This window comes from Saccoglossus kowalevskii, chromosome 8, assembly GCF_978046115.1.
Source record: "Saccoglossus kowalevskii chromosome 8, keSacKowa6.1, whole genome shotgun sequence".
Taxonomy (NCBI): Eukaryota; Metazoa; Hemichordata; class Enteropneusta; family Harrimaniidae; genus Saccoglossus; species Saccoglossus kowalevskii.
This window is the reverse complement of record NC_140648.1, coordinates 14,230,776-14,246,540: the sequence shown is the minus strand read 5'-3', so window position 1 is coordinate 14,246,540 and position 15,765 is coordinate 14,230,776. Positions and strand designations below refer to the sequence as shown.

The following is a 15,765-nucleotide window of genomic DNA, read 5'->3' as shown; positions in this document are numbered from 1 at the left end:
GAGTTCGCTATTCAGCGAGTGTGTTACTTATCATAAAACAAAAGTGGAGTCGAAGGGGGGGGGGCAGTGAATACGTCATTTTATCCATCTTTGACTAAAGCATGGGGGTAAAATTAAATATAAGTAATACATTACACTGTTAACAACTCAAAAACAGAAAATTCATAGACGTCCGCCTTTGATTATATATATTGTGCTTTGTAGATTTTGCAGTCTCACAAAAAATGTTGTCCAAATGTCATTTTTATTTTGTTACTAAACGAGACCTAAAATTGGGTAGAGGGATGCCATTGAGCCTTCAAAAGTGTGTGCATTTTTATACCATTGTGTTTACGAAATCCATGCCCATATTTATACGAAAGTACACTTTTTATACCGAATAAAGACAAGATAACACTTTGTTGCTTGATTTAATTTGACAAATGTGAAATCACAGTCCTTCGTCTTTTGACCTCTTCAAACCATCAGAAACTGTGGATGTTCCATGATCCATGTTCTGTATTCGATATTTAAACGGAATTCGGGTGGGATTTAGGTCTTGCATATAGATCAATGTTTCATTTATACCTTGAATTCATACCTAATTGGACAGAAAATAAGACCCATAGTTATAACTACAGTCTTGAAAAACATAACGTATCTCAATTGCACGTTCCCAATAAATAATTTCTACATATTGTCCGGGTCTGGTATGCAATGTATGCAACGTGAAAAGTTACACAAATGTTTAGGTTCGACAAAGTGAGTTTTATTTTCACGAGGACAGTATGACCAATCCACACAAAGAATGATCAAACTTTATTTGAATGTATGAACAGGAATATTTTGTTTAATGCGTCTACCAGGCCTGGCATATTTAAACAAATTAAAATATTTTATATGTGAGAATTCCTCCTTTCGCAACTACTCAATTAGCAATCATCCTACAATCGGGTGAATCTTTGCGCCCTTCGCATTTTATTTCTGTAAAACATATAAACATAATTTTGTAATCTTTCATGAATTGCGTCACCATCAATAATCATTTTATGAATGGAGTGCCAGCACATACGTACACCCCGGTATTTAATATATGAACAGAAGTTTCTCCTAAGATTTCGATTTGTTAAATTCGTGATTTCTGCTTCCGCGTGGCATTTTCAATGTCGGATAATCAGGATAATTAACTAATTTAAAATTGACTGTTTAATTAATGATTGTTTCAAGCTGTTAAAGACTTGGTTTTAAAAACACCTACATGCACGATCCTCAATTTTATGGCCTTTCTATATCAGACTACCATAGGAAAACAATAAACTAATCCGTTAGTTAAGGGAAATGTGGGGGGAAAAATAATTTGATAATTTTCAAGTTGACTCAAAACAAAGATTTTTATCAAATCGTATTGTTGTTTGCGAATAAATCGAAAAAATATCGGGGAAAGTTGGACTCTCCACGTGAGAAAAAAAATGATGCCATGTAGATAGGAAAAATCGCTGTTTATAAATTTGACGATGAAGATTACAATAGTCGTAAAAATAACAGCGTGGCCATGAACTGTGATTTTGATAGCGGGACAGTGGTGTTAATTAATATACTGATTGGAATTGTGATTTGGCCAGGAAATCAGCTACTCAGCTGTTTTAGGTTTAATGTTCATTTTTTGGGTTTACTTACATTTTCAGTTATGTAATATGGCCGGGAATATGTAATTTTGAAGATTGTTGTTTTTACTGTATATTTGCGAATACAGGATGTGTAAAAGTAAAAGAAGGCCTAACTAAGCTATTTCCAATCCAGAAAGGTATAAGACAAGGTGGTGGATTAAGTCCATTGCTATTCAATATATACATAAACGACATTAAAAGACACATTGATCTATCACAAAATGACCCACCAACTCTACTGGACAGTCAGTTGTGATGTCTTTTATACGCAGATGATCTTCTTTTGCTGTCACACACTGGGATATTAAATGCATTAAACTCACTTGAGATTTATTGCAAAAATGGCAACTAGAGATATACATATCAAAATCAAAAACAATCATTTTCAATAAATTGGGGACAAGTCTAAACAAGTTTAAATTTTATGTAAATAAGAAAGAGCTTGAAAAAGTTTCTTTTTATACATATCTGGGTATTACAATTAATTTCACAGGAAAACTTCACAAAGCCCAAATTGACTTTAAAAACAATGAAAGCCCTATTCAGTCTAAAACAGCAATTATATTAAGTCTGAGAAACAAATATCCCGGTAAAAGCATATCTAAAGATGTTTGACGCAGTGGTCAACCCATTCCTGCTTTATTGGTCATGTGATAACATCAAACAATCGTCAAACCTATCAAACTGCACAACACCAGCAGAAAAACTCCACCTGAAATTCTGTAAATTTCTTCTAAAAGTTGGCTGTAACGACACAAACATTGGTTGCCTATTAAAATGGAACTGGTTCGCTACCCACTACGCTTAGCAAGTCTGACCCAAATGTTTAAATATTGGCTGAAAATTGCTAATAAGCCGGAAAATACACTGGTCAATGAATGTTACAGACTATGCGTAAAAACTGATGAAATCTAGTATTAAACGTCTACTCAAATTATTAAACATAGCGATAACCGCATGACAATCTAATCATTAGATTTAAAGAAAAAATGCAATTTCTCTATCAAACAAATGCCAAGGAATCACTATATAATGACAACAAAGGCGGAAACCAAAAAATGAACTACTAAAATATAGGAAATAAAACAAGATTTCACCTTTGAAAATTATCTAGAAACTATTAATCCAAAACACAGGTCCGTCGGCGACGACCAAGCTAAGAAGAATCTAAGTGCACATACACTGCAAATGGAAAATATTGATCTGATCAAAATGCTTAATATGCAACAATGATCAGATCGAAAATGAGACACACTTCCTTCTACAGTCACTGTGCAAATATTACAAAAAAGAGAGAGATGACCTCTTCGACAAAAACAACATACTCCAGGACAATTGCTCTGACTATGACAATTTGATAAATATACTAAAACTAAAAGATAGACAAATATTAAAAGAGTTGTTGTGTTTTACTATGAGGGAAGACAGTTTAATAAAGGATTTCCAGCTGCCTCATAACTGCCTTTTTATTATACGTGTTTTTATGCTTTTAAAATTGTCTGTTTTTCTTTCTCTCTTAACTATTATGTATTTTATTAGTTTTAGTTAATTTGTAAATTGTTTCTGTCATTATTTTACATATATATTACCTTTGTTGTATGTTCTTGTAGTATACATCTGATGAATAAAAGACATTCTTTAATACGCCTTTATGCTTGTTGTTTTGGTAGTACGTACACTAACAATCAATGAACGTATAATTGTTTTTGATTTTTCATCTGGCGATTCTGATTCTTTTTTTTTATAATTATTACGAATTCGAACCTAAACTGATTCTGGATCTGAATCAGAATCTGATTCCAATGTTGTTTGAATGCTTGCACATTATTTCCTCTTGCTTTATTTACCCGCGAAGAATTTTGTGGACAGCAGCATTGACATGCCTCTGCTTGTGGGCGGCACAACATACGAACAGGTCACATCAGTCGCTGATTTTGTGAAGAAATACTCTCATTTTAAGGTATGTGGTCTCGAATTATTTTAGCTAGCAACGATGCAGCTTTCACTTCGGTAATTTATATGACATCGTATCTTATATGCGTACCATGACATGTACGGAGTAGAAAAAGTCGAATTGGCACATTTTTTGCAAGTCGAAATAACACTCCTTTGACACATTTCAAAATCGTCGTGCAATATCCGTTGTAAGAATATAGCGTATTTTTTAATTTTGCTGACCTAGTAGGACTTTTGTTAAAATCTATTTATAAAAATGACGCACATAGTTACCCATAAAAAGTGCTTGAGTCAGCAAGAAAACTTAATAAACGACGACGACGAGGGCCGAATACCCGTCTCCACGGTCTACAGCTTCGAGAGCAGCGAGTCTTGCTGTAAACATCTGCTCCGTGAAATATTATCAACTGCAGGAGTAGAAATTGGAAATGGCCGGAGTATTGAATTCCATATTGAGCTATGTGGTAGGGACACCGCAGTCTGAACCGATGCGTGAAGACCAGGTGATAAACAACGCAGGCGGGTATGTTTGGGAAGTGTCCGACATCAACCGTCTTCGCAGATTTATGTGCCTGGGCTCTGAAGGCGGTACATATTACGTAGGGGAGAAGGAACTAGGTCTGGAGAATGCTCAGTGCATTAGAAGAATGATAATGAACGGCGAAGGTGAGAAAGTGGTGAACGAGATCAAAACCTTCAGTGTTGAAGGGCGAACGGCGAAACAAAATCCCATTTTGTTTGCCCTGGCAATCTGCGCTAGAGACAAAGATTTGAAGACGAAACAAGCTGCATATAAAGTACTAGATGATGTCTGCCGAATACCCACTCATCTTTTTGCATTTTTAGAGCTGTGCGAGAAACTGAGCAGAGGTACTGGATGGGGGAGAGCACACCGACGGGCTGTACAGGATTGGTATAAAAGGAAAAGCGGTAAACAGCTTGCCTTGGCTGTGACAAAATACCGACAGCGGAATGGTTGGACACACAGAGATGTACTGCGATTAGCTCATATTAAGGCAACCAAGAAACCCACTGCTGCTGTGTTGAAATACATAATCAAAGGTTTAAAAGTCGCTAGGGAAGATTTTGCCATAGATGAAGAAGCAGACATGGATACTGAGAATGAGAAAGAAGAGAAAGAGACTGCCCAAGTACTTGAATTCCTCACAGCTGTGGAGGAGGCAAAGGAGGCCCATGAAGAAGAGAAAGTAGTGCAGCTTATTGAGAAACATAGACTTGTGAGAGAACATGTACCAACACAATTTCTCAGCTCAAAATTGATTTGGCAGGCCTTGTTGAGAGAAATGCCGATGACAGCAATGATAAGGAACCTTGGAAAGATGACATCAATTGAGCTTTTGAGTGACGAATTGAGTGACGAAGTCTCAATGGTGTGTGAACAATTGCAATGCGAAGAGTCACTCAAAAAAGCACGTATCCACCCTTTTAATGTTCTTCTGGCTTTGAAGACCTACCAATCAGGACATGGTGATAAAGGAAAATTGAATTGGCAGCCGAATAAGTTGATAATGAATGCATTAGATGATGCATTTTATGCTTCATTCAAGAATGTAGAACCAACTGATAAACGTTTCATGTTAGCTTTAGATGTCAGTGGATCAATGAGCTGTAACATTCATGGTGCTTCAAACGTGTCTGCATACTGTGCATCGGCTGCCATGTCTATGGTCACTGTGAGAACTGAAAAAAACTCTCATACTGTAGCCTTTTCTCATACCATGGTTCCATTGAAAATAAATGCTAGCATGAAGTTGACTGAAGTGATAAATGAAATGAAACGTATTCCCATGGGTGCAACAAACTGTTCTTTACCAATGATACATGCCTTAAAAAACAATATTCCCATTGACGTGTTTATTGTGTACACTGATTGTGAAACATGGTGTGGAAATGTACAACCTGTTGAAGCCCTACGGCAGTATCGTGAAAAGATGAACATAGACGCTAAATTAATCGTATGCGGTATGACATCTACAGGTTTCACTATTGCAGATCCTGATGATACAGGGATGCTGGATATTGCTGGTTTTGACTCTGCTGCACCAGAGGTCATTAGAAACTTTATTATGGGCTTTATTTAAATGAGTTGCTTTATAACAAAAATATAGTGTAAAAAGAATAATTATTTACCATTAAAATCTGTTGTGTTTCAGATATATGTAAGTTTTGTTTTCCTTGATTGGATTTTATGAGTGTAATAAATACATGTACTTGATTGAAGTTAATATATACATTGTATATCAATCACGGTAGTTTTCAAATTTGGTTTGAAATTTTTACATGATATATGTTTGTTATCACATTAATTTTTTATTTTTCAATTATCTATACAAAAAATGAATATTTGGATTCTCACATATATTATAAACAGTAATTACACTACAATTTTTTATTTCAGTGTTAAACTTAGATAAACTTTTTTATATTTTTAAAATATGACCACAATTTATTATTTAATTAAATGAAGTTTTATTTAAAATCTGTTCAGTTACATATATTTACATTGGAGGTACTAATAAAATGTGTGAAAATTTGTGTCATATTGTATGATATGAGAGAGATTCAAAGTGGATGCAAGGGACCTCCATCAAATTGTATTCTATATGAGCTTTGAGTAGACTTGAACCATCAACAGAAACATTAATTCACCTAGCTCAGAAATGACCCAAAGATGAATGTCACTTTGACAAAACTTACCTTTGCCCTATTCATCACTTCATGTAGTTTGATTGAAGCCTGTCTCATTACCATTAGAGTCCAGGAAGTATGCGTAAAATATGCAAAATGTTTCGGCACGAATAATGGTGTTAAAAAGGTTTGTAAATTGCTATGAATACTGAATTATATTGATTTTTAGTCTACCAGTATAATGAAATATGCTTTAGGTTAATATAGATCTATGTTAAAAGGAATCACAAATCAAAATCATGTACTAATTGTTTTAGCAGCTTGTACATACCAACCTAATGCTGTCACTATTATGTGAACTTGATAGTATTTAGTAATTTTGAGTGAAGTTAATAAATATGTTACCTGTGTTTTTGGGTGTTCATATTAATTTTCTGATTTGCATTATTAGTTTTTGGCTTTTCCATCACTATCACTATCTCTGACAAGTAATTTTGAATTATATTTAATGTGTCTCCAATACTCTCAGCACATGGGAGTTTTTTCTAAGCTTTCTTTGATTGCAGTTTACATATTATGAATCTGATGCAATATTGAATTGATTCTATCCTCCCAACACTGCCATTGACTGCAGTATAAAAGTTTGTGGAAAATATAGTGAAACAGTACAGTTTTAACAAATTGTTAAACTTGTTGTCATGGTTTTGAAAAATGTTTCACAAGTTTGACAACTTGTTCATTTGGCATTCATGATATTGACCATTTCCCTAAGTGTCAAGTTATCCACAGAATTCACATTATTATTATACTGCATGTATGTATATTACTTACAGGAGTCAGCAGCAAAACTTTGTAATAAAAAAGTAAAGAAGTGCCAACCAGAAGGATTGTTGTATATTTATCAACGCGAGTTTGCTACTACTACACCACAAGATGGTAAGTGTGATTGTAAAAATTATGGCAGTTTAGTTATTTGTTTGAAAAGATGACATATGTCATTCTCTCAATAGACCATTTTCCGTACACTGCGAGAATCACGCGTTATGCGTGAAATCGAACGTAAAAACAGGACAAACAAAGGTCATAGCGTCGTAGTCGCGTCAAACATCGCGTGGGATTCGACAAACGCAAAAGTATTTCGGGGACATTTCCATGCTTAATAATGTGCTGTCCACATTTGATGATAGGCAATTTCGATTAAGTAAGGGTATTCGGAAGCAATATTCCTCTGTCGAAGATCGGCCGGTCAATGTAAGCTACGAAATAAAGAAATTCTAGTTCAAAATCAAATCGTTTGATTTTTGCGGCAGACGTTCGACGCGCGTCTTTCATGCATCTTGCAAGATCTCGCAATTGTACGGAAAATCACCTATTACTGTAGAATGGACCAAATAATGGTTCCTATCTCCCTCCAATAGAGGTGCATGTAAGCTAAAGTGCATGTGTGTTGCTATCAACATTATGCTGCCTTGAAAAGATATTCACATTTAGTAACTCGCATACATAGTCAGTATTTGTACACTTATGCAGGATTCTTGATAATCCCACAGCCGCTGTACGTGTTTTGGGAACTGAAGATGCAACCACTTGTCACATGACAGTTTTACGACATACAGGTAGGTATGCACATACAGTAGTATTTGTGAGGCTGTAGTACTACTACACACCCTTCAATGAATTTGTAAACACATATTAAAAACAAGAATATCTGCAACTTAAGTTTCCTTTCTGACTTGTGATTTAACTAGTGTCTGAACTAATCAGACAATTAGTTTTTAATTTGTTTACATTTGACTGAAGGGGATATTGGAATATCCCACAAAGCACCCAACACGGTTAACCTTTTCACCTAGATTTTTCGTATATTCTTTCAATATATCTGGAAATACCGTAATTTTGGAGCCAACAGACAAAATTTGAGTCTATTTTCAGTTTTTACTCAAAAAAATGTACCTATTTTTGTTGCAGACTATAAATGAGACAGACTATTTTGTGAATTTGTGATGAAAAGAGGGAACTGGTGGTGTGCACAAATAAGTCTGTGTAGTGTAGTGTAGTGTATTATCTACTAAAGAAGTTTGGTGAACTGTCTACTAGAGGAATCAACCATTGCAATAAGTGTCATTTAAATAAATAACTGACTATTTTAAAATATGTAAAGGGATGGTTTGAGTTCAATGGGCATGTTGTCATTGTAGGAAGTGGTGCTGTGTGCTTATCACACTGTGATGGCTCTGGTATAGAGAATGGTGTGAGATCCATGGTAAAGGAAGTCAGTGATTTGTCAAAGGGAAGAGAAGGACTGTGAGTGAGGACTCTTATACCAGTTTTATGAGGGCAGCGGTGCTTAGTTTTTTACATCTACACTTTGGTTTATCATGCAAGATCCTTAGGCAGTGCATTCAGTTTCATCTTATATCAAGAGAATTAAGAACCAAATAAAACCTGGTGCAAGCTTTACATACTTCTATGTGTTTATCACATTATTAGCACACACATAACTAGAATATCCACAGTAGCAAATGAAGCTGCCCATACCTGCAGCAAAAAAACATTCCACAAAATGTCATCTTGCTAATTCAAATTTTGGCATTGGTTCTTTTCCAAAAATGAGTAAATTATTACATGGTGAGGATTGACTACCGGTACTGCAAAATATTGTTGCAGCTTAATCAATAGGAAATGGCAGATATCTATTTCTTGTATGATAAATGTTCAGATAATTACAAAAGCCAAGAAATATTGTGAAAATACAGTAATGAATCAGACAACATTATGTGCCACACCGCAGAAACTGATTTAATAATTTCACATTGATCGAAAGTACTCTATGAACTTCCTTTGTATGCATTTTAAATAATACATTTATTACAGTAAGTCAAATAAATTGCATGTGTCTTGATATTTCCCTTTAGTTTTGAATTACACATCATTGGAGGATTTACAGATGACAAAAAATGTTCTGAGAATCTTTCTATTGAGTTACTGGGTGAGTGAGTGATTTACATAAATTATGACACTTGTATTAATTAAGTATATGGATATGCATTCATGCAGCCTGCAGGAGATCTCTCGTGTCATTTTCATTTGGTATCAAGCTTCCAAAAAAATACAATGTTCTCCACGCATTGATTTGGTAGGGCGGGGCCGCCATGGTAAAATCATATGCCGCCAAGCTAAATATCGCGCCGCCAGGGTAAAATTCTTCAGCGTCATGCTAAAATGACCAAATAGACTGACGCAGTTGGGGCAATTGATTTGTTGTAGTTTAAATTAGAAAAAAAAAAAAAAATTACGTTTAAAAATTGTAATGATATTTTCAATTCTCTAATTTTGGTGAATATTTTTTTCATTTTTGGTAAAAAGTGATATTTTCAACTTCTTGTTAAAAACCGCAAGTTCAATTGCTTTGATATTACATATATACCGGTACGTACTAAATGTGAACCTCTCTCAGATTTGTTCATTTTGTGATGATATTTTTAATTCTCTAATTTTGGTGAATATTTTTGTCATTTTTGGTAAAAAGTGATATTTTTGACTTCTTGTTAAAAACGGAAAGTCCAATTGCTTTGATATTACATATATAGGTACTACATGTGGACCTCTCTTAGATTTGTTTATTTTGTGATGATATCTTTAATTCTCTAATTTTGGTGAATATTTCTGTAATTTTTGATAAAAAGTGATATTTTCGACTTCTTGTTAAAAACCGCAAGTCCGATTGTTTTTATATTACATATATAGGTACATTTTGTACTACATGTGGACCTCTTTCAGATTTGTTAATTTCGTGGTGATATCTTCAAATATCTAATTTTGATGATTATTTTTGTCATTTTTGGTGAAAAGTGATATTTTTGAATTCTTGTTGAAAACAGCAAGTCCCATTGCTTTGATATTATACATATTTTCTAATGATATCTTCTGTTCTTTTATTGAAATGTGCAAGACTGAGGGAGGAAGGGGGTCTTACAATCAGAGTGCTGTTGTCATATCATGTTCCTTATAATTTAGCTTGATTGTTTTTTTCAAAAATATGTGACTGGTTGGTTCAAGCTCCATTGTCACATCTTTTGTTGCACAGAAAGGACCTATACATGTACATATTTATTTTATTTCATGTTTATGGAATTAACAAGTTATACTAAAATAATTTTAAGCAAATAATATTTTAAAAATTATTTGTAGAAAATGTTCCATATTTATTCTGTTATATTTGTCTTATTACAGATGCATTTCACAAACAAGCAGAAGAACTGCATTTAATGACTGCATGTATCACAGGTAGAAATATATCAAACTTTTTGACATTTATAAATGGTTATGAAGTGACAAGTGTGAGACTTTTAAACCATGTCATTTTATAACTGAATTTCTAAATGGCAAGAAGTAAAAATGTTGTCAATTTATTTTGTTTTTTACACATAGTTTAGTTCATTTGATGACCACCACCACTCACTAGCGACAAACAAGTCTTTTTCGATGTCCATAAAAAAATACTGAGCAGTGGATAAGAATGAAAACTTACTAGCAAGAATACTACCTATGCAACACCATGATTATATTTATTGCACATTTAGTTGGAATAATTAAACTTGCAGATTTTAATAAAAAAAAACAATATTTGCTAGTTTTGGTGCCTGACGAAATAAGAACTCGTGCTTTACGACACTGATGGCTGTGTAGATATGACTGTGTACCCTGTCTATCACAAAGACCCATGTTTTAAATGAATCCTGCTAAATGTATATATCTTGGTGGAAAACACAAATTTAATTTATTGATATGTTTTTTTTAGATTTAAATGATGTTGTAAAAAATGGTGTACATTGGCCTGTTATATATGGAGTAGGTTAGTATATACCGGTAATATCACATGACTCATGTTTACAGAAATCACAACTAGCCTATAATCTGTGTAATGTTTCATTCACTATACAGAACATATAATGAATGGAATGCCCCATTGATTAGAGTCTACACAAACAAAATTTCTATACAGATAAACAAGATAGGTACAAGCATCAATCTTATTTACGCCTTGCTGTAATTGTCAATTGTTGTTACCTTCCATAACATGCATAGTCCCTCAAAATATATTTCAAAATTAACTTAATTATAAAATTTCAAACTTCAGATGTTTGGAGAATTTTTGGATGAAATCAGAGAAAGAATTGAACATTGCAATGTACACTTTTTGGACAATACCCATACATAATTTACACCCTTGATCACATGACGTTCATTTTAGAATTCATTGATTTGCCATTTTACATATTTCCCTAATTTTGTAGTATCACTATATATGATAAGTCAGTCAGACAAGCTTTTTTAACAAAATACATTACCAAAATTCTCAAAAAAACAGTCATTTCAATACCAACCACCAGAGGGCACCCTCTCTTTAGGTTCTCATAATTGCATCAATATAGACTAGTCCACTAGTCTGTTTTACCATGGAAGGTAAAAAGAGAGGAGATAGGACGCTATTGTTCTCCCTTGTTCAATGATTGTTTCGATAATTTTACTTGGTAAACAATTCCGTAATGCGATTACGTGAATAATTAATATTCGGGTCGGCTCAATTCAAACATGACAACAAGCAAGACAGCAACATAACCATAACCCAACATCTTTCCCTATTTGAGTATTTCAATTGCGGACAATAACTGTAAAAATCGTTAAAATGAAATGAAAAATATGTATTTATATGCTCATATCAGAAAACTGACACAACAATAACTGTTCGTGGTCACACCATGGTTCAAACATCGCACCACCTTCCATATGACCACACACACAACGTATTTATAAGTATATTTGTTGTGTCGAGGCGGTAACAAAATGGCGAAACTATTGCGAAAAAAAAATCGTTTTTTTCACCGTCGCATATCACCGCATACAAACAAGACAAAGCTTACTCGAAAGTGCCTGACATAAAGTCCCACTTGAGCTTTTTAAATACTTCGGGGAAAAAACCGGGCGTGTAGTTTTTTCGTCTTTAAAAATGGAACAAGTTTACGTGCAGAGACCGAGCAACGTATTATCCGCTCACGCTGGAAAACAACTGACGAGTGTTTCGTTTCCGGTGTCAGGCCTTGTCAATGACCTATGACGTCACATGAACCTTTCTGCGCATACACTCTTTCGTCTCTTCGCTGATGCGCAGTGCCACTCGTGATGGTGATTTTTTTTCAGTCACGAAAAATGTGAGTTCATCCCATTTCGCTGAGTAAATAAGCAGTAATGGTGACTGGTAAAATGAAATATAAACAATAGCAATAAGGCGATATTGTCAGCTTGAAACAAAAGAAATAAATCGGATTAAAAGTCGTCCTATCTCCTCTCTTTTTACCTTCCATGGTTTTACAAAGTGTTGATCCACAACATCATCAGATTTAATTTAATTTTTCTACCCATCCAGCTACTGATGTACAGACAGGCGACATTTACCCAGCATCCTTTGCAGATAAAGGCCCAGATATCTACTGTAGATCAGCTGGCAACATGCTTGGCAGTCAAGCCGTAAGTTGATATTTCTGTGAATCAGGGTTATAGCCAGAAAATAGAAAGATATATTACCAAGAGAAATGCAATTTCATTTGAGCATATGCAAGTTGCAAGATCTCGTCAGTTTACAATCTACATAAAACAATCTATATTATCCTAAAATACAACTTATCTGTTTCAGATGAAGAATGTATATAACTGCAGTAAACATCAACTTCAGATTGGACCATTTGAGTATAAGCCATGGCCTCATGCACACATGTGGTTACAACAACCTGATAATATAATTCTGAAGGTGAGACAAGGTTTTTAATGCATCATTGTGCATTTCACCACAGTCCCTCTATAAGTCAGTCTTGCAACTAACCAAATTTTTTTGGGACAAAGCTTGTCCCAGATAAATAAAAGCTTCACAATTTTTGGTTGATCCTAGTCATGCATATCATTAATGCTATTCAGATCCTACAATAGCAGTGAAGAAACCATTTGTTGACTATCTCGAATCAGCCCACCATATTAAACTTACTTCAACAATGATTTTAGGATTTTACTATCAATTGTTCAAAACAAGCGACCTTATGGTCAAGCATTGCAAACCCATAAGACGGTTAATCCACAAAAAAGTAGTTGAGAACATGTCAAATTAACAAATTTTCACTTGTGACAAATTAGCATAATACTTTTCACATACCACTGTTCAAAACAAAAGAGCATAACAAATGATCACCAATCATGGCTGGTATACACATAAGACGAGTAGGCATCCAAGCATTTCTATTCCAGTTTAAAACATTTCTTTTTTGACTCCTGTGTGCGAAAAACTTAGTGCATAGATGCTCTGGGCCAATGCGCAGATTTGATTAGGTTTTGGTAAAAATCCATGCATAATAATTAGCTGATTCTTAGCTGTTCCATGACTGTTCCACTGATATCTAAAGAACCACTCATTGGATTTTGATGAAACTTGGCACATAAATGCTTTGAACTAAAGCGCATATTTGATTAGTTTTAGGTAAAAATCTGTGCAATATTAATTACCTAATTTGCATGATTAGTCAATGTTTGGCTTTTCCACTGATATCTCAAGTAGTAATCATCACATTTCAATAAAACTTAGTACATATATGTCATAGGACACTGCACAGACCTGATAGTTTTTAGGGTAATATCTTTGCATAATTAATTAATTTTCAGCTTTTGATATTTCAAATAGTAATCATCACATTTCAATAAAGCTTCGTACATAGATGTCATAGGACACTGCACAGACCTGATAGTTTTTAGGGTAATATCAGTACATATTAATTACCTAATTTGCATTATTAATTAATTTTCAGCTTTTGATATTTCAAGTAGTAATCATCACATTTCAATGAAACTTGGTACATAGTTACTTAAGGACTGTGCAGAGACCCGACTAGTTTTGGGGTAAATATTTGTGCATATTAATCACCTTATTAGTATAATTAATTTTCAGCTTTTCGCTTGATAACTAAAGTGCTGATCATCAAGTCTCATAGAAATATGCTACATAGATCTTCTAGGACTATGCAAAGACCCAATTAGTTTTAGGGTAAATAATTGTGGATATTAATTACCTAATTTGCATAATAATTTTTTTCCCATGAATGTTCCACTGATATATAAAGAACCATTAATTGGATTTTAATGAAACTTTTAAAAAGTACTCATCATCACATTTCATTGAACCAAGGACTATGCAGAGACCCAATTAGTTTTTGGTCAATATTTATGCTTATTAATCACCTAATTAACATAATTAACACTGATCATAAAATTTGGTACATAAATGCTCTAGGACAATAGACAGGCCCGATTAATTTTGGGTTGAAATTTGTTCATATCAATTCTAATCACATTTCAATGAAACTTGGTACATAGATATTACACAAGCCTTATTAGTTTTACACTCAAATCTGTTCATATCAGTTACCTGATTTACATAATTAGTTTTCAGCTATTCCCTCAATATCTCAAGTATAAGTAATTTTGAATTAATTTTTAATGTGTCTTCAATACTTTCCGCACACGAGAGTTCTTTCTAAGCTTTCTCCTTTTTTAGTAATGTCTAATACAGCCCATCTATTAGAAAGTGCAATTTTTGCATTGACCACTAGTGTTCTCAAATATCTGATTGGACATTAACACGATTGCTAGCATACAACTATGATTGTGGGAGTTACTGTAGATCATATTTATTTATTCCTATCCCATAGTACTTGTCTACATCACCACAAGTGGAACCACCAGATTTTGTCAAGGACATGAGGAATACAATACAACATGTGATAGAAAACCCTCATCCAGAAATTACACTCTTCCCAGACAAAAAACCAAGAGTATATGAAAAAGACAGTACCGGCATTTGGACTAAAGTTAATCCATAAATTGTATTGGTTGCTGCATGATTAGCTAAGAATATTAACACTGAGGATGACGAATTAGCACGTTTATTTCTCCAGACCATACAGTGTGTATAATGGTAATGAGAAAGTTATTTTCGGAGTCTTGTATAGTTTATGGAATGATCCGTTGGCCTCAATTTTGCATTTAAACTATTTTTTTTTACTGAATTATTGAAATATATATTTATAATAACCAAAGGACATTTTTTCACAAACTGGACAGAAGACAATATATATTTAATAACTAATTATCAGTAGTATACATGATTGTACAGTTTTATATAGTTGGAAAATTTACATTGCCCTCCAACATTTAAAGTGTCAATTCAACATTATTTTTCACTTGATACTACATATTCATAAAATCAAGGCTGCCTAGATCAAATATCTACTCTGAATGATACTAAAAGACCACACTGTCTTTGTATATTCAATTAAAAACATCTGAAAGATTAATAAAAAAAAATACAATTTTTTTTTGAGTACTGTTGTGATTCTTTGAACCATGCTATCGTGGGCAGTGCAATAAGTTTAGTTGCAATTAATTTTTACTGATTTGGTATATAGTATATGAA

The 15,765-nt window shown here is 33.8% G+C and overlaps 2 protein-coding genes across 3 annotated transcripts; both read left to right on the top strand.

Annotated features, from left to right (window-relative positions):
* Positions 1-3,447: 3,447 nt before the first annotated feature.
* Positions 3,448-15,672, top strand: LOC100376842 (protein N-terminal asparagine amidohydrolase-like). Of its 2 annotated transcripts, XR_014930080.1 has the most exons (11): positions 3,448-3,606; positions 7,085-7,187; positions 7,802-7,867; positions 8,450-8,555; positions 9,167-9,240; positions 10,485-10,538; positions 11,053-11,106; positions 12,679-12,779; positions 12,946-13,059; positions 14,102-14,192; positions 15,002-15,034. XR_014930080.1 is itself a non-coding variant. In XM_006823662.2 (10 exons), exons 1-10 carry the CDS (start codon positions 3,460-3,462, stop codon positions 15,170-15,172), a joined length of 990 nt encoding a protein of 329 aa, XP_006823725.2. In that variant the 5' UTR covers positions 3,448-3,459; the 3' UTR covers positions 15,173-15,672. The 2 variants fall into 2 exon arrangements, 1 of the variants encoding a protein (XP_006823725.2); XM_006823662.2 differs by lacking the exon at positions 14,102-14,192 and having other exon boundaries at positions 15,002-15,672.
* Positions 3,902-6,158, top strand: LOC144363541 (RNA-binding protein RO60-like). Its single transcript, XM_078014124.2, has one exon. The coding sequence runs from the start codon at positions 4,031-4,033 to the stop codon at positions 5,702-5,704; it is 1,674 nt and encodes a 557-aa protein (XP_077870250.1). The 5' UTR covers positions 3,902-4,030; the 3' UTR covers positions 5,705-6,158.
* Positions 15,673-15,765: the final 93 nt, after the last annotated feature.